At 47.0% G+C, this 25,860-nt stretch overlaps 1 protein-coding gene and 1 long non-coding RNA gene across 8 annotated transcripts; one reads left to right on the top strand and one right to left on the bottom strand.

Moving 5' to 3' along the window:
* Positions 1–132: 132 nt before the first annotated feature.
* On the top strand, positions 133–24,943 carry LOC142408856 (uncharacterized). 7 transcript variants are annotated; one of them, XR_012775446.1, is made up of 6 exons: positions 133–403; positions 544–615; positions 13,690–15,513; positions 19,093–19,185; positions 19,378–19,471; positions 23,295–24,943. It is a non-coding gene; the product is annotated as an uncharacterized LOC142408856 (long non-coding RNA). The 7 variants fall into 7 exon arrangements; XR_012775443.1 differs by having other exon boundaries at positions 13,690–13,819; positions 13,954–15,513; positions 19,093–24,943; XR_012775444.1 differs by having other exon boundaries at positions 13,690–14,893; positions 15,383–15,513; positions 19,093–24,943.
* CD8A (CD8 subunit alpha) lies at positions 9,636–15,588 on the bottom strand. The gene is made up of 5 exons (XM_075499518.1): positions 15,213–15,588; positions 14,516–14,608; positions 13,831–13,947; positions 12,179–12,209; positions 9,636–9,732 (listed from the first exon to the last, which is right to left on the bottom strand). The coding sequence occupies exons 1-5, from the start codon at positions 15,547–15,549 to the stop codon at positions 9,678–9,680; spliced, it is 633 nt and encodes a 210-aa protein (XP_075355633.1). The 5' UTR covers positions 15,550–15,588; the 3' UTR covers positions 9,636–9,677.
* Positions 24,944–25,860: the final 917 nt, after the last annotated feature.

The raw sequence follows: 25,860 nt of genomic DNA, 5'->3' as shown, positions 1-25,860 counted from the left end.
TATTAATAGACTGAGTTTTAATTTTTGTAAATGTCTTAAATAGGAGATCTATTGTGATATGTCCTTGTGGGGTTTCAAGTCTGACTTGTGGTATAAAACATAATCAAACCTCAAAACCAGATAGTAGGAAATGAAAATAGTACATAGCCATTTTGATCTCCAAAGGTATTGATCATTTTTGTAGCACTATGACTGTCATTAACACAAAGCTCATGTCTTCACCTCCCATAGTGCTCTCGATGATCAGCTGCTCTGTGAAGTATTTTTGAATGAAGTCAAGTCTTTTCTTGCAGTGACTTCCAGCACTACGTGTTGCAAGTAGACATGGCTGAACAACCAATCTTCCCTGCTAAAAATCGGTGTTTCCCTACTGAAATACTGTATTGATTTCAGTCTTCTCTCTGTAAGTGAGGTTAATTAACGTGTGTAGAAGCTGCAGTGAAAGCCGTGTGTTACAAGTAATGAGAGAGAGCTTCTGATCCCTGTTAAGTCAGACCTGCCTCCATCCTATTGCTTTCATTCTTTCTTCTTAACATTTTACAGGATGGCTGCTGCTAAAATTTGAGGTTGAAGTTATTGATGACTACTCAGAGCCAACTTGCCAGGTTTAACACAGTAAGTTTGGGTTAGATTTTTTCCTTGCAAGGTTTGTTTGCCTACTGCAAGATACTGTTTTCCTTTCTGTGCTTATCGCTGCAGAGGTTGATTTGTGTCTGGGGGAAAAAAACTCGTGCCCCTTAATCCATCCCAACTCTTGCGCTTTTCCTTTTGTGAATAGGAGACTGCAGTGTAGGGAAAGGCGCTTTGAGAACAAGGAAAAAAAATGAGAGTGGCAGCAATGATCTGTTGTGAGTAGAGCTGTGATGTAGCGTTACATTGCTATTCTGAATTTAATTCAAGCTCTAACATAGATATAAAGGAAGAGTGGTTGACAAAAATGTATCTACGTGTGAGAAGAGTGACTTAATATTCTTTTATGACTTCATGTTTGCCATAAGTTAGGAGTCCTATAGGGGAATATGGAAATTGGGGTGGTTTACAGCTTACTAAGCTCTTACTGAATCTTGCTGGGCCTCTATGCAGGAACTGGTGTTTCTGGATCACACTGACTTGTAGATTTACAGGACAGCTGTATCTGTGTATTGAAATGCAAAAGCCCTGGTAGTGTGGCCCGGTTCCTATTTCACTTTAGAGTTAAGAATTTTTCACGTTCTAGAGGGTTATTTTGAGTGTAGCCAGAGAGCACAGTTCGAGTGCAGACCTGAACAAGGACTCCGTGCTGAAGCTGTGGGTGCTGTGACTTGGACTGGAGTGAGCAAAGCTTTCCTGAATTCAGCCTTGAAATGGATATACCCTTTTCTCTGGCGTTTCCTCTGCCTCGTATTTCTTTTCAGGCTTGGTGACACTGCTGTTGGTTTCTTCCTTCTTACTAAGTGTCAAGTTATCGCTGTGGGTTTTCCTTGCCTTTGGCTAAAGAAACGAAGGCATGGGGAAGCTGCAAATAGTGTCTTGGTTCAAGTCTTAAGCGTCCTCCATGAGACGTTTGCATGTGGGGGGAGGAGTTAACTATACCAACACAGCAATTTTGTCTGACAGGTTTTTCCCCCTCAGAGTAAATTCCAGTAATTTCCAGGGTTTCTGAATTACACAAGAGGTTTCCAAGAACATGGAGCACAAGCAGATGTAATAGGTCTCCCACAACAAAAATGGTATGTATTCAATTTATTCAGCACAGCTCAGGACGGGAATCCAGTGATGAACAGGTCATGCTGATCCTGCATGTCAAATAGATTTGGTTTCAGATGCATCGGAAGGAAGAAACCTAGTTACAGGAAGGTCGTATTTCACTGTCTCTTTGCTGTTCTTCCAGAGACTTCTGTAATTCTTTCCTCGCCTTATTCTGCTTTTCTGTCTTGAATGCTGCAGAAGCAGCAGCAAGGTTATGGTTTCTGTGGGGTGGCTTGCAAGTATGGGCACAACACGCACCACAGCATTGGTCTGAGGAGTCTGGGTTGAGCTTCGGTGCCTTCAGTGTGACAGGTCATCCGTGAAATACAGGCTTGGACAGACAAAGTGACTTTTAACTGACCAGTGCAGATACTGGCTCTTCTGGGGTCATCTTGGCTGTGTTATTTATCAGGAGCTTATTTAACTCTTCAAAATCCCTTATGACTCAGAAAAGATTTCAGAGTAAGTGAAGCACGGGATGGGGGAGAAGCAGGTGTCTAACAAAGGCAACAAATACTGGATGCTCTGTGTTGTGGGGGCATCTGATGCCTGCCTCAGCTTCGCAGGGCTTTCAGTGACCATCTTGTGCCCTTTTTCTCTTTATTAATTGATGTTATGCTTCAATTGTAAGTCAGCTCTTAGTCTTTCCACCATTAAGCGTGAAGTCCAAGGTTGTTTGCTTTTAGCCCATGAGCTGCTGAGAGTTTTGAGTTACTCCACTATCAGTTTTGAGCAACTCCACAATTAGGTAACCCTCAACCTCTGAATAAATGTATTCTTTCTGCTTCTCTTTTTCAGATATAGAATGACTTTCAGGCTGAGAAAGTTGGGGTTGTTCGGCCTGGAGAAGAGAAAGCTCCAGGGAGACCTTATAGCAGCCTTTCAATACTTAAAGGGGGCTTATAAGAAAGGTGGGGACAAACCTTTTAGCAGGGCCTGTTGCGCTAGAACAAGGGGTAATGGTTTTAAACTGAAAGAGGGTAGATTCAGACTAGATAGAAGGAAGAAAGTTTTTATGATGAGGGTAGCGAGACAGTGGAACAGGTTGCCCAGAGAGGTGGTAGATGCCCCATCCCTGCAAGCGTTCAAGGTCAGGCTGGACGGGGCTCTGAGCAACCTGACCTAGCTGAAGATGTCCCTGCTTATGGCAGGGGGGTTGGACTAGATGACCTTTAAAGGTCCCTTCCAAGCCAAACTATTCTATGAGTCTATGATCTCAGACTCTTGTTTGCCTTGTATTAACCCATAACAGCTCGCAGCCTTTGCAGTCACCTCACCATGTAACCTAGAATGTCCCCCACACGCTGTTAGCAAAAAGCTGTCAGATGCGTAGGGCCTGCCCAACAGCAGCTTCCTGCATGGAGAAGCAAGCACCCTTGAGCTGCTTCTCTAGGCTCCAGCTCAGCCAATCCTTCCCTTTTCATCGGCGCAAGCAGCAGTCCAGGCTTCTTGCCCAGACATTGCTACTCAACCACAAACTGTGCCAGTTTGCTGTGAGCTTGTTTGATTTGCTGGAGGCATCTCTGTGCCTTCTTGCTTGATGCTGTGTTAGTCACTGACCTCTGCAGCAGGGCTGGAGTTGCTCTCGGCTCCTTCCCTGCTCACTGCTGCACTGATATTTGCATCTGGTTATTAAGGTTTTGGTGCAAAAGGTGTGGTTTGGTTTTTGCCTTCTCTCAGTAGCTTATCAGTAGGGGTGCAAAGGTAAATGCTTGTCTTGTGAAGAAAATTCAGGTCTTATTAAGGTGATTATAAAGAATATTGTTCCTAAGCTCTACACATAATAAATGGAAAACTTCAGAGGCCTTCTTGAGCTGTGGGTTTAAATCCGGGATGCAGTGCTGGCTACAGCTGACCTGAACTGGAAGAGGAATCGATCCTGGGGCTATGTGGAAGGCAGAGCTGGTGAAGGAAACTCAGTGTTGCTTTGGAGAGCTGTGCTGTGTCACCGCCTCTGCCGGAGGGCTCCTTGGTGAAGTCAGTCTGGTGGTTTGAAGCAAACTTCTCATGGATGTGTCTGTCCGTGAGGAGTTCCTCATCTCAGGGGTATTCAACATGAGACTTGGGGCAGTGACTAAAGAAGGGTAAGTGCTTGTCCTGGTGCATGCCCCAAGCCGCCTCTTCTGGTTCCCTCAGCCTTCTGACTTTCTGCAGAGGTGGTTTTGCTGGTTGTGTAGCAAATGCTGAATCGCAGCAGTTCAGTCCACTGTGTTTGGTGTATTTCTAAAACATATTTAACTTGCAGTGGTTCACAAATAGAAAAGGCCATGCAAGAAGAGACAGAGGAACAACTTTTACCCTTGGGTATCTTGGGACGGACAGCAGCCCATGAACATGTACTTGTATTATCTCGCAGAAGGTATGCAGGTGGAGAGCTGGGTATGCTTTTAAAATTAATTCCTGAATAGGTTTATGCTAACTCCTGGTATCTGTTTCAGTGGTACAGAAGGATGATATTTCTACTGATATTTTCTATGCAGTTTGCAGCCAAGCTTAATATGCAGTTTGGGTGATACATCCCTGTGGTTGTTTACGGATCTAAGAACCAACATCAGAGACCACCACCAAGATCTGTGTTTTAAAGAGACCCAAAGACACAAACGAAGATAAAGCATTGAAGATGATGCCTGGCTGACAGTTAGCAAGTGAGAAGCTGAAAGCTGCTAACAGAGTTCAGTGAACAGTCATGTATTTTGAATAGCTTGATTGTACCCAGTAAAAGGCCATGCCCTCATAGCTTACAGTTGTGATGACATTGTCCAGAATCACAGAATTGTATAGGTTGGAAAAGTCCTTTAAGATCATCGAGTCCAACCGTAAACCTAACACTACCAAGACCACCACTCTACCATGTCCCTAAGCACCTTATCCAAATGTCTTTTAAATACCTCCAGGGATGGCAACTCCACCACTTCCCTGGGCAGCCTGTTCCAATGCTTGACAGCCCTTCCAGTGAAGTAAAATTTCCCAATATCCAATCTAAACCTCTCCTGATGCAACTTAAGGCCATTTCCTCTCGTCCTATCACTACTTACTTTGGAGAAGAGACTGACCTCTTTCAGGTAGCTGTATAGAGCGATAAGGTCTCCCTTCAGCCTCTGCTTCTCCTGACTAAACAATCCCAGTTCCCTCAGCCGCTCCTCATAAGACTTGTTCTCCAGACACTTCACCAGCCCTTCTCTGGACACTCTCCAGCACCTCAATGTCCTTCTTGTAGTGAGGGGCCCAAAACTGAACACAGTATTTGAGGTGTGGCCCCACCAGTGCCGAGTAGAGGGGGACCATCACTGCGCTAGTCCTGCTGGCCACACTATTCCTGATACAAGCCAGGATGCTGTTGGCTTTCTTGGCCGCCTGGGCACACTGCTGGCTCATATTCAGGTGGCTGTCAACCAACACCCCCAGGTCCTTTTCTGCCAGGCAGCTTTCCAGCCACTCTTCCCCAAGCCTGTAGCGTTGCATGGGGTTGCTGTGACCCAAGTGCAGGACCCAGCACTGAGCCTTGTTGAACCTCGTACAATTGGCCTCAGCCTACTGATCCAGCCTGTCCAGATCCATCTGCAGAGCCTTGCTCCCCTCAAGCAGATCAACACTCCCACACAACTTGGTGTCATCTGCAAACTTACTGAGGGTGCACTCCATCCCCTCATCCAGATCATTGATAAAGATATTAAACAGAACTGGCCCCAACACAGAGCCCTGGGGAACACCACTTGTGACCGGCCGCCAACTGGAGTAAACTCCATTCACCACCACTCTTTGGGCCCGGCCGTCCAGCCAGTTCTTTACCCAGCGAAGAGTACACCTGTCTAAGCCATGAGCAGCCAGTTTCTCCAGGAGAATGCTGTGGGAAACCGTGTCAAAGGCTTTACTGAAGTCTAGGTAGACAACATCCACAGCCTTTCCCTCATCCATTAGGTGGGTCACCTTGTCGTAGAAGGAGATCAGGTTGGTCAAGCAGGACCTGCTTTTCATAAACCCATGCTGAGTGGGTCTGATCACCTACTTGTCCTGTACGTGCCGCATGATGGTACTCAGGATGACCTGCTCCATCAGCTTCCCCGGTACCGAGGTCAGGCCTGTAGTTCCCCGGGTCCTCCTTCCGGCCCTTCTTGAAGATGGGTGTCACATTTGCTAATCTCCAGTCAGCAGGGACCTTCCCAGTTAGCCAGGACTGCTGGTAAATGATGGAAAGGGGCTCAGTGAGCACATCTGCCAGTTCCTTCAGTACTCTCGGGTGGATCTCATCAGGCCCCATAGCCTTGTGAGTGTCTAAGTGGTGCAGCAGGTCACTCACCATTTCCCCCTGCATTATGGGGGCTCCATTCTGCTCCCCGTCCCTATCTTCCAACTCCAGGGGCTGGGTACCCAGAGAACAATTGGCCCTGCTATTAAAGGCTGAGGCAAAGGCGGCATTAAGTACCCCAGCCTTTTCCTCATAATTGGTCACTGTGTTCCCCAGAAGTTGGCAGGCAGGAGAATTTGTAATGTGTCTGTTAACTGGGCTTGCTTTGTATGTAAAATATACCCTGTGAAGAGGGAATGTGTTCTATAGGCAGTACCATTGCAATGAAAGTCCTTTTTTTGCAGTGCTGAAACTGCTGATTCATAGATTCGTGACTTTATGAATGAAGGCTCCAGCCATCTTGGCAGGTGAGATTTTGTTTTTGGTTTCTTTTAAGGCATCTGGCTGTGCATGCAGAGCCTGAGCCGGTAGATCCTAGTTGCGGCAGGCAGTTGTGCGGTGGTCGGTATTTATCGGGGTTTGTGATAGCTGGATGCACGCTGGCTGCTGAGGATCGTGCTGAGCAGGGCGTACCCTGGGGCGCGACGTGAACCGTGGCCTGCAGAGCGCAGGTTGGAGGTTCAGCATGAAGAATGCGCAGAGGGAGACAGGAGGCATCCCAAAGCCTCCTGAGTTTGGCATTGGGGTTAAAAGAGATCAGCGATGTTCTGCGATTCTGGACTGCAGGTCAAAAGTCAGCAGCCCGCATTGTGCAGTGGATTTTGTGCCGTCTTCAGGAGGGTAATTACAGCTGTCAGTGTTGTAATTTTTTTTCTAGATGTTGATTTCCTGTGCAAGTGAAGACTACCAAAAAAAAACAAAAAACAACCCACCCCAACCAAAAAAACCAACAACAAACCCAAACCCCAAACGCATACTGCTTCCAGTTCTTCTCTACATTCATCTGCGGTGTCAGGAGGGCTTTGGCTGTGTTGGTCTCGCTGCAGGACCAGGGTCTTAGTGCAGCGCTGCACAGTGGAGCATTGCTCTTAGTACTGTCAGTAGTTAGTAATGCCCAAATATATGCATTTTACACTGCTTAGGGTATTATTTTGCTCTGTTCATCCCGCATGAGGATTCCATGCGGTTTCTGTAGTGACGAATGTGTTGTACGTGTGTTCATCTTCTTGAAATGCTTTTTGATTTTTTAAATACCCATACCCGGTTTTCCACTACAGGATTGACCTCTGTAGGCTCTCGTAGCAATGGAACTAGCAATAAATATTTAACCCGCGGACTGTGAAATAAGCATTTCATTTGAAAGAATAGCATAGCTTTGAGGGAGTAAAACACAGAAAAATGCTTCCGCTAGGTTTTCTGGTCCCTGTTTAGCAGTATACATTGAATCTTGGATGTGGCACATCCAACTGTCACACTAGAGAAAATGCATTTTGAAGGAAATGCTTCCCGTGCATAATATGTGGCCTTTTATGGGGAAACAACAAGGGATGCATGCAGTGAGATCGCTTCCCCTCCTTTCTACAAAACGATTGCAAAGAGCCGGAGTGGGAGGGGAAGGTCACTGTGGCAGTGGGGAGGCAATCTAAGTTGCTGGAAGAGGATTTAGGTTTGGGGGATAGTGCTGGGTCAGGAGGAGCATTGCCTGAGAGCCTGGGTTACAGGAAGGTGGCATGATGTAGACCAAAGCTCCCGTATAACGTGAAAACCCAGGATAAAATGATTGGGAACAAGGAGGAACCAGCTGCAGAGGATGCTAGCAGTCAGGTAGTGATGTTCCTACCTCTTGTAAGCTGTTTTGCAGAAACGCTTTAGGAATTAAGGCTTTATAAGTGAAAACTTTTAGCTGACACGAAGTCAACAAGAGACTCCAGGACGAGCTGATAACAGAATTGATGCTCCTAGGAGAGGGAGAAAAGGTATGAGCTTTTCGCCTGCATGGTTAGAGCTGACCGTAGGAGGATGAGATTGGACTGGTTTAGGTAACCATAATGTATTAAAAGAGGGCTAAAGGTTGGACCTAGTCTGCCTAGAAACAGGGTGGTGAGTCGATCTGCTTCACGTTATTGTAAAAATGCAGCTGGGCCTTGGTGATGAGGCTGACTCTGTGCTGGGGCAGAGCCTGGCACTGCAGGTGTGGTGAGAGCCTTGCTTCTCCCCACCTTAGCACCTGGGGCTTGAACGAGGCCACCCTGAATAGATTAGCGGTTCTTAACGTCTTTGAATTCATAGGGATTTCAGTGTTAAGACTTTTCTGTTTCTTTCTTTTATATATATATATATATATGTGTGTGTGTGTGTGTGTAGAGATATATATATAGTTGTGTCATTCAGTATTTGCCTGCTGTTGTTTAGATACACTTACTGAGTCCCTAATTATTTTTTTAATGAAGGACTACAAAGAACTAAGTTTGGAAGAACTTTTGTTTCTCTCTGAGTTTCTCTCCTTCCCAGCCTGTTTGCAAAGGAGGAGACTAGCAAAGGGTTTCTTTCATTCTCCGCCCCCCCCGGTTTTTATCAGCCCCTTGGCAAGAATATCTGAGTCCCTCCAGAGTCTTTATCTCATCCAGCTCCATAGACCCTCCTGGCATGGGGGAGTGTTAGCGGGCCCATCTTGCAGGTCCCTGGGAAAACAAGTTTAGATCATTTTAGGCAGTAGTAAGCTGGAAGCTGAACTCTGGCATCCAAAAGCTTGGGCTGGCATGTAAATCACTGCCTTTTCCCTTACCCAAGACTTCCTCAAACCCTCATTTATTATCTTCACAAAGGATTTTAGCTTTTCTGAGGCTAGGAACTGAAGAAAGAAAGAAACATTAGTGAGTCTAACTAGAAACATTGGTTTATTTTTTTCCTCAGTTCCTGATTTGCAAGTATAGTAAGGAAATATTTACATCAAATACAGAGCTGAAAAAACAAAACTCACTGTAGTCAATCAACATGTCCCAAATTGGTATGTTAAAAGTCCTGCTTAACCAAAGCAAGTGAGAAAGACTTTTTTTCTTTAGCACTCAACCACTTCTTCCAGAAAGAAAGAAAATCCCACCTTCCTTGCTCAGGCAAAACTCCGGCTTAAATCAGTGGAAGTGGGGCTGGCAGCAGAACAAGGCTAGCAAGAGGGAAACAGTAAACCTTAGCCCCCAGGGTTGGAAAAACTTAGAAAGTAAGGCCCTTGAATCAATATTTACCTTCTCAGTGCAGCCCTGTGTTACACTAGATGAAGCAGTAGAACTCCTAGGAGATACGTGGCACCATGGAAAGAGGGTGTGTTAAGTGAGGGCTTTTATTTCTAAGTAATCTTGTAGCAAGTTCAACTTAGCTGCATTTTAGAAAGAATTATTACACACTTTTGAGGAAAGATCCGGCTAATATCCTTATTTCTCATCGGCTTATCACTGCTACATGTCAGCATCAGGCTTGACCTGTTTCTGCTGCCTGAACCACAGAGCTCTGTCACTGGGAATAGAGGTGGCGTTTGGCCTTGGGAATGAATCTGAAAAACCTCAGGTTTTGGAAGGAGCTGTGCTTTAGCGTGCAGTTCAGAGAAAAAGTGCCTGCTTGCTGTCCATGTGTCTCCGCTCCATCTTGTCTTTTCAAACTTGTCAGGGCAGAGTGCACGAGAAGTCGTAGCACTATAGATAACAGAGGTGATGGGCTTCTGCGGTGACAGCTCGCAGAAGATGATCCAGAAGCCAAAAGGTGCAGATGCTTATAGGTGTTGGCTTGGCATGCTAGGTTTCACATGGGGCTTCCCATTCACAGGTCTAGAGAGAGAAAAGGGTTTGATTTACTTTGATGTGAAAGGAGCAAGAAGGCAATTAATGTATGGCTGCTGATCAGGTGGTTTAGCCGTGGTCTGCAGCCAGGGACCTCTGAAAGCAGGCTGCGGAGTGTTCCTAAATCCTCTTTGTGCTAGTGAAGGATCTGCCAACATTTCAACTAGTGACAGCCAGTAGAAGTACATCTTAAGTATATCTTAAGATATACTGCTAATCAATTCTTACACTAATTAAAAAAAAAAAAAACAAACCCAAAAAGGGCTTTTTTAATTTACCTCTGACTTCTGCACACTCCTGTCCTCTCATCAAGCCTTCCTCCACATTCAGAAATGAATGAAGAAAGAAGAGCTCAGGGCTTTTTTGGAGTTGGGGAAGCTGTTCCCACTTCACAAGGACTTTTTCTTGTTGCAAGCAGGTTTCCTGCAGAGGAGTTTAACAAGAGGCTTTCTAGACAACCAGCATGCTCCCAAAATGATAGAAATTAGTGGGCTCCAGCAACTGGTAGTTTGATGCTGATGTAATGAGTTGGAGATTTGGCAGCTGTTGCCACTGAAGAGGAATCCTTCAGCTGCCAGCAAGAATCCCAGGCCAGATCCTGAGGGGCTCTTGAATTGAGTGAATTGCACTATTAACTTCCAAAGAGCTTCATTGCAGTAAGTGGGAACAGCTCAGAGCAGCAGGAATTTCCTCTCTAAAGAAAAGCTTACATATGCTACAGCTGCTTAAACCAGGACTCTGTCATGTTAGCGCTGCTGAAGGAAAGCTGTCCTTGATGAGAGGAGTTCCTGAGGCCCTTGTAACCCAACAGCTCCATCAGTGCCAAACTGAAGAGCTCGGCAGCATGTTTTTCCCGTTAGGGAGGAGAACATGCTGCATCTTTGCCCAAGGTTGGCAACAGGAATTGAGATAAGAGAAGAATGTGAGCATTGTCCTAAACAAGGCTGGAAGAAGAGCTCTTGGTTATCACTTAGCCTTGGAAAGCCAGGCGAGGATCAGAAGCACGCTGGGTATAATAACTATCCACCATCAAAATGACAGGCTGTTCCCTTTTTCAGAGAGGTAAAAGAAAATGCAGGTCTGTGGGCACAGCTGTATTCGGATCCGTACATAGAAAGATTGCACCCACAGGGCAGAAGGCATTGCCGCTGAGTGCCTCTTGCCTTAAACACTTATTATTCAGGCAATTCAGGCGATTCGGTTTCTGATGCATTCTGCCTTTAAAACACAAAACCATTGTAGAGATCCATTTTCTGTTAATGTAGGGGGAAGGAGGTTCTTTCTGAGTGATTGTGTTAATTTGGGCAAGGGAAAATCTATCAACTTTTTTACTATGAAACCCATGGATGTATAACAAGGAATATGAATTGATCCGATGTAAAAGATGCTTGATTTGCAAAGAATAAGGCTCCAGGGGTGTGAACATACTGTTCCCAGCTTTCTTGCAACCCGGCTTTTCCAAGTGCTAGCCCAGTGCTGGCCTGGCCGGAGCAGCAGCGGGGATTTGGGTGCTGGGGTGCTCTCTTGCCGCAAGCCCTAGGGCGCACTCTCGGCACAAGGCTTGCCAACTGCAGAAGCGGGTTTCTGCAGAGCAGGCGAGGAGAAGAAACCGTGGCAGGGAGGTTGATTTGCAGAAGCAAAATGCGTGTTAGTTGCAGGCAAAAGGATTTCTTCTTCCAAACGGGCAAATTGCAATCCTTTATTCTGACAGTGTTTTCCTGGTGCCTCAGGATGATGGGTGGGTTTGGGGAGGCAGGAGGGAAAGCGTAAAAAAAGGATCCCTGTCTGCCCTAGAAAATAGGATAACCCTAAGGCTATAGATATCTGCATTGCTGTTTCTCAGGAAAGTCATCTAGGGCCGCATCAGCCTCTCTGCTACTCTTACTTAGTGCCTGTTGGGGGAAAGCGAGGCATAAAGCCATGGTGATGTTGGTCCAAAATTGTGCAGAGGGGGATTTGGGATGCAATAACTTGCATCTGATCCACGGGCGCAACCTGAAGGTCCCGTGATGAAATCAAGAGAACGGTTTGGGGAAGGAAGGGAAGGGATGAAATGCGGTCAGCCCCAGGCACAAGCTGGCGTAGTGCGTCGGGAGCACACAAATGTGATGTTAGTTATGAGCAGCGGGTGATGCACAAAGTTTTTAGGCTGCCCCAAACACCTCCTCTCTTTCTGTGTAGTACCTACTGCAGTGTCGGTGCTCAGTGATTTGAATGACTTAATATGAAAAAAAACCAAACAGAGGAGAAGAGAATCTTGTCTCTCTTTTTTGCCCTTAATTCCTTACACAGTCCCCTCCCATCCACTATGTATCGGATGAAGAATGTTTAGGTCGCTTTTTGGCACCTGCCTGCTTTATTGCTTGAGGGTGAGATGCTGCCAAGTTGAAGAGAAAAATGTCATGAAGAGCAAAACCACCTGTCACTTACTAACCTTTTACATCTGCATCTTCGTCTTCTGGTTTCTAAAATAAAAAAAGAAAGCATTTTAGTTCAAAGATATCAAGCCACAGCTCAGTAAAGAAACGCTGCAGGAAGGTAGGGCTGGCATTCCCTAGCAGCTTGCTATCTTTAAGACTAACAACAGATAAAGCAAGCTTATTTTTGAGGAAAGCCATGCAAGCGAGTGGTGCTGCAGCTCCCGTTTCCCTGGCAGTCCACTTAAGCATTTTCATGAAATGAATTTTGATGTGAGTAAGAGTAGCAGGGTCAGCCTGGGAACACTGACGGTGAATTATTTTTTCGCTATCTCCAGCGACTTTGGCCCGTTGCTGAAAATCCATTGGCAGCAATTAATTTCTACAACAGATGAGTGGCAATGATGCCACGCAGCACGCAACCAAGTTGAACGATACTCTTCCCTGTTTTAGCGTCTATGTCGTTACACATTCAGTGAAATACAATGTTGAGCCATTGATTTTTAGCACGAGGTAGAAACCTGTCCTTGAGGGTTCGGGCTGCCTGCTGCAGAAATGAATTGCAGCTACAGGCTTTTCACTGATCATTCCCAGCAGCATTAAAAGGCCGAAGTCAATCACTGAGTGGTGTTTGTAGGTCAGTAGATGTTGCAGGTCACCAGGGAACCCTGGTGCACGTGGAGGGCTCCTGGTGACTTCAGAGGGAATTTGGACCAACTCCGGGTGCTCTGCTGTATCAGCAGCTATTTCCCTCAAGAAGAATGATTTTTGGCTGTGGCTCATCCCTGTTTTTTCATTTATTCCTTCCTATCGCTGCCAACCGTGGTGAGTAGTATTTTTCAGGGCTGAAGCATGCTGAAAAATTGTATTTTTTTTTTTTTTTTTAACTGGGCCAGCTGGCAAATTCATCTCTCATCAGCTCCAGGCTGTGGGGTCAGTGACGATCTCGTTAGGTTAATTCAGCAGCAAACCACTTTGGTTTTCCAGGGAAACAAGCTAAGCTGGTTTAATGAAATCAGTGTAACTTCTGGGGCTATTGGGAGACTCCCAAAGGAAACTTAAACTGATTTCAGTGAGTGTTAAATCAATTTAAAAGACATTTGCACTCACTGCTTGCTCAGGGTAATTGAAAGACATTTCAAACATGAAATTTCACCGCAGGACTTGTGCCTGCCCAGAGACTTTGCATTACTGCTTTAACTGTAGCAGTCTCTGAAGCTGTGTCATTAAGTTGCTTGTTTGGTTACAGCTCAAGCTGCTAATGGGAGTCTTGGCATTTGAATTTGCAAGCCCCATGTGGAGCATGTTTATCCTATTCTGTCGAGGTGTTTCAGGTTCTGGTAGTTTCACCCCCTGATACACCAATTTAAGGACGATAGAGGCAATACTGTTTGATAAGAGTAAGTTTTCTCTCTTTCTAATCTGTTTTTCTTCCTTGTAGTGTAGAAATTGCTAATTATTTCTCAGACTAAGCCTACTGAGGAGGAGAATACGTATACTATTTGGTTTTTTCTTTTTTTTTTAACAGTGGTCCTTCTCTTGAGCTGACTGTGTCCTGGTTATCTGATGTCTGTGTAAAGGGGATAGCTAGAAGATCCATTCCCCTGAAGGACAGGGCTGTGGTTTTGGGCTAGAGGAATATCTACAGGGGGTTACAGGTAAGCCTTACGTTGACACAGGATGACGGTGACTGCCAGGGCGGCGAGGAGCAGGAGGCAGGTGCCTGCCAAGGGAACCCAGATGAAGATGTCACAGAAGAAATTGAGCTCTTTCTCCTTGCTCGTCTCTGCAGGAATAGAGAAGAGGAAAGGTCCACCAGGTGCTCACGGCTGGTGTTATGGCCAGCTGTGGTGGAGCCAGGGACCCTGCCTGGCGTTCAGCGAGGCTGGCGGTGAGGCAGAGGGCTTCCCCTGGCCCCCAAAGGCAGAGGTGGGCACCAGGGATGTCCACAAACGCAGCATGGGTGTCATCCCCAGTGGTGAGCATTTGTTAGTGCTGCTGCTGTGGGTGTTTTCCTGGGGACTTGATGGGAGGACAGGTAGCCAAGAGTTTTCTTGTGTCCCCTGGCAAAAACCAGCACTGGCCCCCAAGGGTCTGCCCTCCCTCCACCTCTTCCCAGTGTGCCCAGCCAGGAGATACGCTTGTGCTTTTTAAGTCATCCTTAGCCTTTCCTAAGTGGGATGAAACGTTGGGGTTTAACCCTCCCAGCTGCACATACCCAGGTATGCAACTCTGATGATAAAGCTCTAAGGATTTTCTCTCCCCCTCGCATCCCAAAATGCCTGCAGGATCCCCCTCGGTGTCAGTGGACCAGAGCCCAACTCTTCCCCTCCCCCTCCCTGCAGCTGGGCTACCTGGATCCGGGGTCTTCAAGCAGGGGTCCTTTTTGGTGATGCCATGCTGGGTGGTGGGTGTTGGTGTGGTGGGTGCTGCTGCCGTGGTGGTGACTATAAGTGAAAATGGATGAAATAGATGAAAGGGAAATAAAATAAAACAGCTCCTTCCTGCCCTTCTGCTCTCCCACCCCTGCCAGGGCACGGCTGCTCCTGTGGCCAGTGTAGGGCTCAGGTCCGGGGGGACTTCATGGAGCCCATTTTGGATAGTGAATCCCCCAAGGAGGGTCTTCCAAGACCCAATAAGGAGCTGCACGCTCCTTATTTCTTGCTTTCTGCCACCACCCTCAGAAAGCCTGAGTACCTGGAGCTCGGTAGGACTTTTGGGACCTACGTGAGGTGAGGGAGGAGGGGGTGGTGGTGGACTTTGCTTTAGTCTCATCCCTTCAGAGCCATGAATGGGATGGAGAAGGGTGGATGGGAGGTGATGCTGGGTCTGTCCATTCATGTTTGCCTTTGGGCAGGGGTGATAGCATGAGAAGAAATGGCAAGCAGGGAGCCTCTGGCAGGAGGACGGGTGCATTGGTCACAAGATGCCTTGGGCAAGCAAGCAGGGAAACAGGGTTTGTGGGAGAGGCAACTGATTATAAAAGGCATGGGCAGGGGGTGCGGGACATTTTGGCAGAGCTAAGCAAGGTTGGGTGGAAGTGTTGCTGACCTGGGAAGAAGGCAGGCTGGCGAGGGCTGAAGTACAGCAGTTGGTTGCTGTTCATGAGGCAGAAATAGTTCCCCTCGTCCTGTGGTGTGAACGACTTCACTACCAGCTGGTAGGATCTCCCGACTTTCTTTGCCTCGAAGCGTGTGGATGTCTTCTGGTTTTCCTCAAAGGTGGCCCGGGCCAGGCTGGAAATGAAGACGATGAAGTGAAGGGTCTCACCCTTGTCCAGGCGGACCCAGAATACGCCACTGTCCTCCTTGGTGGTAACACACTCCAGCTCCAGCCGCTGTCCCACCCGGGGGTGCGTGAGACTGCTGTCACGAAACCTGGCCGTCATCTTGTACCTCTGGCCATGGATCCCAGGGCAGCCTGCGGGAGAGAAATCCTTGTGGGAACCACTTGGGAAGAGCCGCGTCCCCTCCGGGCTAACCTTGTTCCCTGTCCATGGGGTGCGAGGTCAAAGGCAAAGGATGACCTTTCAGCTGCCTTCTCGGGGATGGTGCCTCTTCCCAGCTTATCTGAAGCGACTCCCTAAAAACACTGGCTGCTACATCCCCTTTTGTTCCCCCTTCCCTGTCCCCTCCAGAACCAATTGTCCGACCGGGCTCCCTTCCCGGTGCCCGTGATGCTGCAGCCACCCCTCTGGCTGCCCTACGCTGGCTGAGGTGATGCCGCCTTTACCTCCACAATTACTGAGCAAACCTCAAAGTCAGCCTTTTTTGTTTGCTTTTTATTTTCCCTTTAACTATTTAGCCCAATCTCTTGGATTCAGTGGAAGGGGTTCACTTGCCCTTCCCGGTGAAGGTGATGCACAACCCTGTGTCCATACTCACAGAGCCCCAGAGCGAGCAGAAGGAGCAGTGCAGGAGACCCGGCCATCTTCTCCTAGGGGTGGCTGTCCCTGGGGACGGCGCAGCGGAGCAGAGATGATCTTTCTCACTTGACTTAGGAGGCTGCGTCGCTCTTTGGAGAGGATGTGATGTCATCAGGACCCTCTTGGGTAAAGAGACGGTGTTCAGCATCTGCAGCAAAATGAATGGGGAAAACAAAAGATTTCTGAAGACGTTCATTTCTAATCCAGAATTTGGGCTCCTTGATTGTTATCGGTTCTTAAAGGTGCCTCAAGGATTTTGCCTCGATGACTTCCCTAGAGATTCAGACTGATGCTCGTGCCTGGGGTAGGGTCAGCCACGGCAGCCTGCTGTCTCCCAGCCGCCTGGGGTTCAGAGCAGCTCCAGCTCTGCAGAAGTCACGGACAAGCCCCGTGCTTTGGCTCCAGGCCCCAGGTCGCGTTTCTTGGCGGGGATTCTGCTGCCTTCACTTGCGCGCACTCAAGGGGTCTCGTACGGATGGCAGAGCACGCCGTATTTTATTGCCTAGCAAGCAAGATGGGTGTTTCATGACAAATATCCATGCGTATTTTTCTTATCTCCAAGCACGTGTTGCCGACATGCAGCTGAGTTCTTCAGGTGTTCGATGGTTCTCTGAGCAATTCTTCTTTGCAATTGCTCTGCAAAAGCTGCTTTGTGCAAGGCAGGTGGTCTGTGACCTGAAACCCACCGAGAAAGCCCCATGCCCCATGGGTATGCATTTTTTTTTTAAACATCTTGTGGTTTTGTTCTCTAACCACAGGGGTTTCCGCCCTGCCAAAAAAACCTTGCAAGCTTCAACGGAGAGGGCCTTTGCTGCTGCCACCAGATGACCACTTGCACATGGGTATGGGTGATGCTTCCTGGAGCTTTGCACATACAGTAGCAACAGTTTCACCAGAGTGCGAGGTGGTGGGCTGGTATATTTTTTTTATTTCTTTGGTTAGCACTTCCTGGCTTTCCTGTTGATTCTTTTTCTGTGCAAGGTGTTTTTCTGTTACTCCTTTGCAAAGAAAGCCCCCTTTTCCTGGGCATGTCAGAAGCCAGGTGCTGCTGACTGTGATGCCATTGCTATTGTGGCTGCTACTTAGAGATGAGTTATGGAAGATGGTTTAGGAGCTGGGTTTATTTCACTGGGCATTGAAGCACGTTGGTGAGTGAGGAAAGCTGCTGTTAGGCCTGCTGAGATGTATGAAATTCATATGTTCATGAGGCTGTGATACTTGTGATGTCTACCGGGAATAGAGCAGGTTTTGGCAAAATGAAGAGAAAATAGGTTTTGTTAATTGAACAACGTTACAAGGATCTGGATCTCAAAATTCCATCAAGCAAATGTCAACATCAGGCTTGAGGTTCTTCCAAGGCTCTCCAGCTGTCTCCAGATGAGACATGAGGTGATGCTACTTGCATAGGCTCCTTCTGGTTTCAGTGGGCAGTTTATTCTCCTTATCCTCAGTAGAATTCATCCTCCCTTTTTAATGGGATGAGCTGCTCTTGGTAAGCGCCTGTCTTCACAGGCTGATGGAGGATCATAGGCAAAGAACTGAAACTATGGCCCTGTCTTGTAGATGACGAAAGTTGAGTCCCATGTTTCCTGAGATGCTGAAGTGAGCTGGTTCCTGCCATCCATCGCGATTGTTGTGTGAGTGCCCCGCCCCACTTCCATCACCATCACAACTGAGTGTCAGAAAATGAAATTTCAAAAGCATTTTCAAAAGTGCAACCCCCCTGAGACCAAAGTAGGAAAATTCCTGGTTCCTGTTGTTCAGCATGGCTTGAATGGAAGTGAACGTGCTGGCAAACGAGGATGAGGGGACCGAATGTTTGTCAGGACTAGGTTCTCACTCTGCCATAGAGCTTGGATGCTTACCTACAGCACGTAGTGCATGTCCTCAGAGATGTGGTGAGGGATGTGCTGGGAGAATGTATACAATTAAAGGATCATCCGTGATGGGTCATTGACTTTCTTAGTAGGGACATCTTACTTCTCTCTTGTCTCTGAATAATGGTAAATTTTATTATGAATCAGTCCTGGGTACCAAACAGGAGCCCAGAGGTTCCTCTCCTGGATGTAGAGGTGTCCTTGATCTTGGTCCTCGTGGCTCACAGACTGAACTGGTTTCCATGCGAAGCCACTGTTTCCTGTGTCACATTCAGATGCCAGGCTCTGCGTCACCGTTCAGAGGTCTGCTTTTCCTCTTCATGCTTTTATTTGCTGAAGCACTTTGTGACTCACTACTACATGAAAGATACCACCAGGCCCTGCCTCTTCTGGTGCTTGTCCCTTGCACTGGACAGGGATGATGATGTTGGGGAGTCACAGGAGATGGCTTCAGGGGGAGCTATTCCTTTCTGCTGCCTGCAATAAACCGCTAATAAATATATCCTTTTAAAGCAAGACCAAAGCTTACTGTCAGTGGAGAGCTATAGCTGTAAGTGGGCTGTCCTGCATCTCTCTTCAGCATGGACACCCTTCGTTGGCCAGAGAGGGCACCAGGGAAGCGTAGCTGTGATGGAGATGTCTGTGTGTGATCAGACAAACCCACCCCTTTTTCCTGTGCCCCCATCTCAGGTCTCCTAAATAATCAATTAGCTGGGGCAGGGATCATCTTTTTCTGGGTTCTACATTTAGGTATTTCTTAGCACAAAGCTGTTTCTATTTTGCATAGTAAAACAACTGAAACAGTTGCAATGGCAATGATTTGATTACGAAAAGCTCCAGGCATAAACAGGACCTCCAGGAAAAGCCCTAATTTAAAGTCAACACTTGTATAAATAATTTAGATTGGTATATGTATGTTTTACATTGGTGACCTACTCCAAAACTGGGAGGGGTAGGTGGTTAATGAGATTAATCAAGAAATCCCTTTGACTGTAGCATGCTCTGGTTTGGCAGTTTGTCCTCTAGATGATATTTTGCAGTAGACTTGTCACTGTTAGACTGAGGACTTAAGTCAAATCAGTGAAACACTAGTATTAATAGCATGTTTTATTAGTAATTTCTATTGCAGTGCCACAGTGATGATATGACTAAGGAAGAAAACATTCAGACAAGCAGTTACTTCTGCAGAGCATTGTATAAGAGGTGTCAGGACGCCAGACAGGTTGATTAGACAGCAGAAGGTAATTTCTTTTTTCTCCCAAACCTACCAATAAGTTTCCTTTTACTCATAGCCAAGGTTGCAGGGCTCTGATTGCTGGTGAACTCAAACCTAAGTTGCTTATGACTGAGGTTTATCTTCATATACCAAGGCAAGCCTAGGTCTGTATTTAATTCCTGTCAAACAATTAAACAGGAGGAGACAGGAGCAAGGAGAGAAGAGACAAAACCAGACAGGGAAGAGACAGACTGACAAGGATCCGCATTTTTGGACTGGGGCTCGGCAGGAGGTGAGTTTAGGATTAATTTTCCCCGTGCTTGCTTCCATCCATTTAACAGAGAAGACATGGGACATGAGAGGGAGCTTGGGGCATCAGAGCTGGATGAGGTGCTGAGTTTCGGATATGATTGATCTCTTAGTCATTTTGTGGAAGGATCAGTGACTTTTGCATAGTGGTAAGAAACTCTTCAACTTCTTAGTAATACTAAGACATCGCACGGATGTCTCAGGGTATTGTGTGACTGGCAGCAGGAGCACATCTCAGGGCATGGGAGTTATGCTGTGATGGTTGGTAGCCACAAAAGGAGCACCAAAATGACCGTGCTGTATCGGGTCCATTGTTTTTGTTGCCCATGGCATCTCCTCGTAGGCCTTCAGAAGGACCATTGCTAAGCAATGATGCAGCGTTGCTGCTGATGAGCAGGTGCTGCTTGATCCCTGCAAGTGATCAGTTAGTGGTAACTCAGGGAGTGACACCGGATTGTGTTTGCTTGAGCATTGCTGATTCTTCCTGTCATTAACCTTTGAAGGATCTCTTTCACGAGGAGGAATGGAAACTTTTAAGGAAGATTTCAAAATTTATTTGCAAATCGCAAACTTTTCTTTCAAACAGAGGAAAAAAAAAAAATGTTGAGACTATAGCATACAACTTTTCCGGTGTGAAATGAAGCTGTGGTTTATGAGCAACTTGCTGCCCCCTTTTCTTTGCAAAGCTGCAGCATTGAAGGGGTTTTGAGAATGTCAAGTACAACTGTCATGCACCAGATACTCACACACCATTTTTCCACTGTAGCCTCATGTTTCCAATTCAGTGGCTAAATACTGCAGTCTCTTCTGGGTACTCTTAGTGTAGACATCACATACCTTATAAATACAGTATGCAAACCACAAACACTCCTGTGCACTCACCTCTGCATGGTATGGATATTTAACCTGATTGCTGGGTCAAAAAATCTCCATAATCTCCATGCTTGTCGATACCTCAGCAGAGTTTAATACAAGAAAACCTGAATCTGTTGAGGGTTTTCCTTCCACGGGCTTCTTGCACCTTTTCTCTTGATGCTGCATAGCTGGTTTGTGCAGACATTTGGTAAATCAGCAATCCGTGACGGCATCTTTTGGGGATTGGTGACAATTTATTCCGCCAGTGCCACAGCTGGAGTTGGCAGTAGACAGGTTGGGTTTTTTGCAGCTCCAATCTCCTAAATACCACAGCGATTCAGTCCAGAACTACAGAAAGACTTCATATTTTCTAGCACTGAATATGGGCTTTCCTTAGGAAAAGGAAAATCATCTGTATAGCTCTGGTGTATATTTTTCTTTTTTGCCTGAAGAGCAGTTCCATCCATCTTTAATTGGTCAAGTGGGCTCGTTATCTCACTTCCAATTCCCACAATCAAATTTCTGTTGGGTTTGAGGCACTGTTTGGCAGTTGTCCTCCTAGTTCAGCCCCCTTCCAGGGTCTCATACCCTAGGAGCTGACTTCTGTTTCCATCATTTCAGAGTCTTGTCGTGTCTGGTCTCCTTCCTTGCTACACATAGACCTTCTTCCCTGAAGACCTTGGGCAGGAAAGCCTGGTGGAGATACCCCAAGGAGTTTCTGGGCCTATCTGTGCGGCGCAGGAGGACTTTCCCAGAGCAGGCTATTGCTGTGCATCTTTACTTTTAACATCTTTGAGAGGGAACTTTAATTTCTGTAGTTGGTTACAGCTAGTGGAATGGAGGAAGTGTTCTCATTTCTGATTATCCACCCCTCCTGCTGACAGTGCTGGCGGTATGAAAACCCGTGGCTTGCTTGAGATTACTTGCTTCATCCATTTTGTGGTCCTATTGATAGCGTTGGCTGACTTGTACAACTTGTTATTTCTTCTCGACTTTGCATTTACTTGGGAAAAAAACCAATCCTTGCTGTAGAGTTAGACCTGTAAGATGCAACCTTAAGCCATGATACCTTGTTCAAAAGAGGAGAGATGACTGCATCAAAAAACAGCAGATGATTTAACGTTCTCCCATCATCAACAAAACAAACACAATTTGGTGTTAAGAGTTTCACTTTTAACAGCCTGATCCCCACCATTACTGTGAAGAGAAGTGTGTGATTCCTCTTTCCATATCTGCTCTCCTAGAGGTACCGCTCCCACGCCGTTTGTGTGTTGGACTCAGTAGCCATATAACAATTCATGTTTAAAACATACCCTGCAAACTTTATTTTTATGCGCATTAATTTACTTGCATTTATGTATTGTAAACATAGAACTGCAGAAGGATCTTTCAGAGACTGGGCAATACAGGGGCAGGTGAAATTTGGAGTAGGTGAATGTGAAGTGATGCATGCAAGGAAAACCAGTCCTGGCTTTGCTATATAATAAAGAGCCAAATATTGCCATTCAGGGGTGAAAACTTGGGTTAAGACAGGTACTACCATGGAAACATCAACTCAGTGCCCAGCAGGAAAAGCAAGTCAGATGTTAGCAGATAGGAAAGAATCTGGGTATAAAACAGAGAACACAGCTATGTCATCGTATGGTCCAATGGTCCAATCCCTGGTCAATGCATGGTCCAATGCATTGTATAAATCCTTGAATGCTGTGTCTTGGTCTCACCCCCCCATCTCAAAGAGAGGACTCAAAAAAGAAGTAGTAGGACCAGAAAAGGTTCAGAGAAGGGCAAAATGGAGGTTCAGAGGTCTGAGATGGGTTTCGTGTAGGCAGGCTAGGACTCTTTAGCCTGAAAACATGATTTAAGTGGTAATATATTAAAGGTGTCCAGAATCATGAGTGGCTGGGAGGGAGTGGAGAGGGATTGATCATTCACTGCCTTTTCCAATACAGAAAGTAAGGGGCAGCAGATGAAGCTGATGTTGGTGAGACTGAAAGCAAATGAAGTCATCCTTCACCCACGGATGTCCCTGGCAAAGGACACTGAGGATGCAGAGCCTGGACGAATGCTTGGACGAGAGGCCCATTGTGGGTTACTCAATGGATAGCAACAGGCTCAGGAAATCTTTTTAGTTAAAAGTAGTCTGAATATTGAGGGAAAATGTCATATATGATTGTCTTGTCCTTATATTTCTTAGCCATCTGCTCGTAGCTAGTGTTGGAGATGGAACGGTCGTCTGGACAGACCTTTGCTCTGAAACAAACCAGTCATTTTCATGTTCTTAACTATGAGATCTCATTACAATGTGTCATTTTAAGGAAGCCATTTGCTACAAAACTCCACATCCATTTCCTCTGAAACTATTAATTTTCCAATTATCTCATTCTTTAATGCAGAACACTTAAATCTTCCTTAGCTCTTGGCCCTGCACAAGGACATTTATCCCAAGAACGGATCCTGCGGTTCTCCATAGCTCTCCCAACATCTCTGTCCTCTGCCCTGCAGGTAGTGAGAGAAAAGGGCAGGGTCCAACTCTTTCATGTGGTTACTATTGCATAGAGAAAGAAACTGTCTTCTGGGTGTGTATACATTCAGCATACAGGAGATACATACACATGAACTGCCTCTGGCTTTCCAACCTGTGTCTCCGGTTGTGTGAGCTGGAAGATGATGGGTTGGAGATGGTTTGAGCTTCATGTGGCTCCAGTCCTTCAAGGCAGCAGCACCCAGCCCTGCAGGCCCTGTGTCCATGTCCCTGTCTGCTCGTGGTGGTACAGGACTCTTTCCACAGCCCTTTGGGACTCTCCCTTGCTCGCTTTGCAGCCACGAGCAGCACAGGGAAGGGAGAAAGGGCTGTATCACCAGCTCCCCCATAGCATGCCCACCCATCGATGACACCACTGAGGATGCTATGGCCATCTTTGCTGCATCACACCCCTTCATCCCTCCAGCAGGGAGCATTGGAGAAGTTCTGTGGTTACCTGGGACCTCGAGCAAGACACCTTTAGTGCTGGGAGAGGGCAGAGAAGGCAGGTGAGTTTTTGCTTTCTCTATTTTACAGTCTAGGGCACCCTGGATGCCTCTTGGAAGAGAGAGAATGGCCAGGAAAGGTGTTTGACCCTGGCCAACTAGCTCAGTTTGTGTCTCAGCTTTGGGGAGGTGAGGAGGGACCCAGGTTTGGGGACCAGGGGAATTTGCATGGTGGAAGCTGCCTTCCCCTGGCATCTCCTTGGGGATGGCAGCTTGGGCTCTGCGCAGTGCGATGTGACCCACGTTTCTAAATTATATCAAAATTATTCTGGCTACAGTAGTGATGGGTGAGTCAAATCGAAACGACCTGAGGAAAGGCGTATATTTTAGTAATGGCTGTTCCACTGCAGCTCTGACTTGTTTCCTCCTGCATTGAGATGACTTGAGACATCTATTTTAATAACAGCAGTGTCATTTGCAGCTTGTTGCTCAGGGCAGGAATATACAATCCCAGCCCCCAGGAATATTTTGTCTCAATTTTTTTTTAAGAGACTGATATGAAATATCCCAGCTTGCTTGAATTTTGCATCCTGTGCTGATGTTGAGGCATAATGTTTTGAAGCCCTGTAGCTGGGTGTCAGCACAGCCCAGCACCTCTCCCTGAGACATCAACCAGTGAGTTTACCTCATGCTTACGCTGGACAACAATTGCACCTTGAGCTTTGCTAAGGAATGGCAGCGGTTCTGCCCGTGACCCTGCCTGCGAGCCGGCTGCGGGGCCCCCAGCAGCCCAGCACCTCCTCCCGTGGTGGTACCTGAAGAGATGTCAGATATGGTGGGACTTGGCTGTGGTTTCTGCTGTGGACCGCACCACGATGTGGAGGAGCAGTGCTCACCCATCTCCTCAGAGGATGCCCTGCCTGTACCCGGACACAGCTGCCCGACACCGAGGTTTTGAGCTGCACTTCATGCTGCCTGCACAGCCTGCAGCCCCGGCTCTCCGTGCTGGGAGGGAGCAACAGGAAATGTGGTGGGTGAGATCACACACGTAGCTCTGGGGACAGAGATGTCTCCTAAGCCACAGCCCACCTCCCTGCCCAGCCTCACGAGGAGGGTGGTTTTCCTGGGGAGGGAGGTTGATTGCACCCCATATTTTGGTGCCCAGCCTCACGTCTGGATGTTTTAACCATGAGCAGAGAAGAAGAGCAGAAAAAACACAAGGTGGCTTGCATGTGGGGCTGGGTAAAGCTTGCTCCATCATGCTTGCAGGGTGGAGGAAGGTGTGGGGTGGGACGTGGGGCTGACCGCAGCAGGCAGGGTGCTGGCGGCTGGCACCAGCTTGTGGGCTCATCGCTTTGCTTTGGAGGCATCCATTGCTCCTCATGCTCTACATGGGGAAATCAGGCATTTTTTGGTGTTTCCCAGCAAAGCTCAAGCCTTTGAAAAACTCAACATTGCAAAACTTCACCTGCAGACAGCCACGATTTCTGCAGGATCGGGTTTTCTGCTGCGTGATGCAGAGGCTCAGTCCAGTTTGGGAAAGAAAAAACTCAGCCTTTACTCATTGCCTGACCCAAAAAAAGCCAAGGAGATGAGGTCATGGGCTCCTGCGTCAGCCTGGCTGCCTGAGGGCTCCTGAACTGTGTTCAGTTTTGGGCCCCTCACTACAAGAGAGACATTGAGGGGCTGGAGTGAGTCCAGAGAAGGGCAACGAAGCTGGTGAAGGTTCTAGAGCAGAAGTCTGATGGGGAGCGGCTGAGGGAACTGGGGTTGTTCAGCCTGGAGAAAAGGAGGCTGAGGGGAGACCTTATCGCTCTCTACAACTGCCTGAAAGGAGGTTGTAGAGAGGTGGGGGTCGGTCTCTTCTCCCAGGTAACAAGTGATAGGACAAGAGGAAATGGCCTCAAGTTGCGCCAGGGGAGGTTTAGACTGGATATTAGGAAATTTTTCTTCACCGAGAGGGTTATCAAGCATTGGAACAGGCTGCCCAGGGAAGTGGTTGAGTCGCCATCCCTGGAGGTATTTAAAGGACGTTTGGATGAGGTGCTTAGGGACATGGTGTAGTGGTGGTTTTGGCAGTGTTAGGTTTATGGTTGGACTCAATGATCTTAAAGGTCTTTTCCAACCTATACGATACTGTGATTCTGTGACCCCTGCAAGGAGCTTTTCAGAGAGGATGGAGAGGGCTTTGCTGTTTGAGCAGGTTTCCTTTTCATATTGACTGCCAGCTGCTTTCCGTGAGTGACTCATCTTAGGTTTTTTTGGGTTTTTATGTTAAATGAACTAAGTTAGTTGTGTGAGATCCACATTGCAACAGCACATAGATACATTGTACCTGACAGAGCAAAAAGTCTGTGCTGATGCCATCATTGGGGTTTTTTTGAGTGTTTCACATCTGGTTTTAATGTATTAACTAGATCAGAAAGTGCAAACAGTAATAATGATATTCCCCTGCTTAAAAGCGCGATGCAGTCCCCCTTCATACACTTCTATATCTTAAGTTCAACTTCTCACTTAGCCTTTTAGTGGAAAGAATGAATGGCCAGGGGA

The sequence above is a fragment of the Mycteria americana genome, chromosome 4, assembly GCF_035582795.1.
Source record: "Mycteria americana isolate JAX WOST 10 ecotype Jacksonville Zoo and Gardens chromosome 4, USCA_MyAme_1.0, whole genome shotgun sequence".
Classification (NCBI taxonomy): domain Eukaryota; kingdom Metazoa; phylum Chordata; class Aves; order Ciconiiformes; family Ciconiidae; genus Mycteria; species Mycteria americana.
Note: the sequence above shows the minus strand (reverse complement) of the source record. Positions and strands in the feature narration are given on the sequence as shown.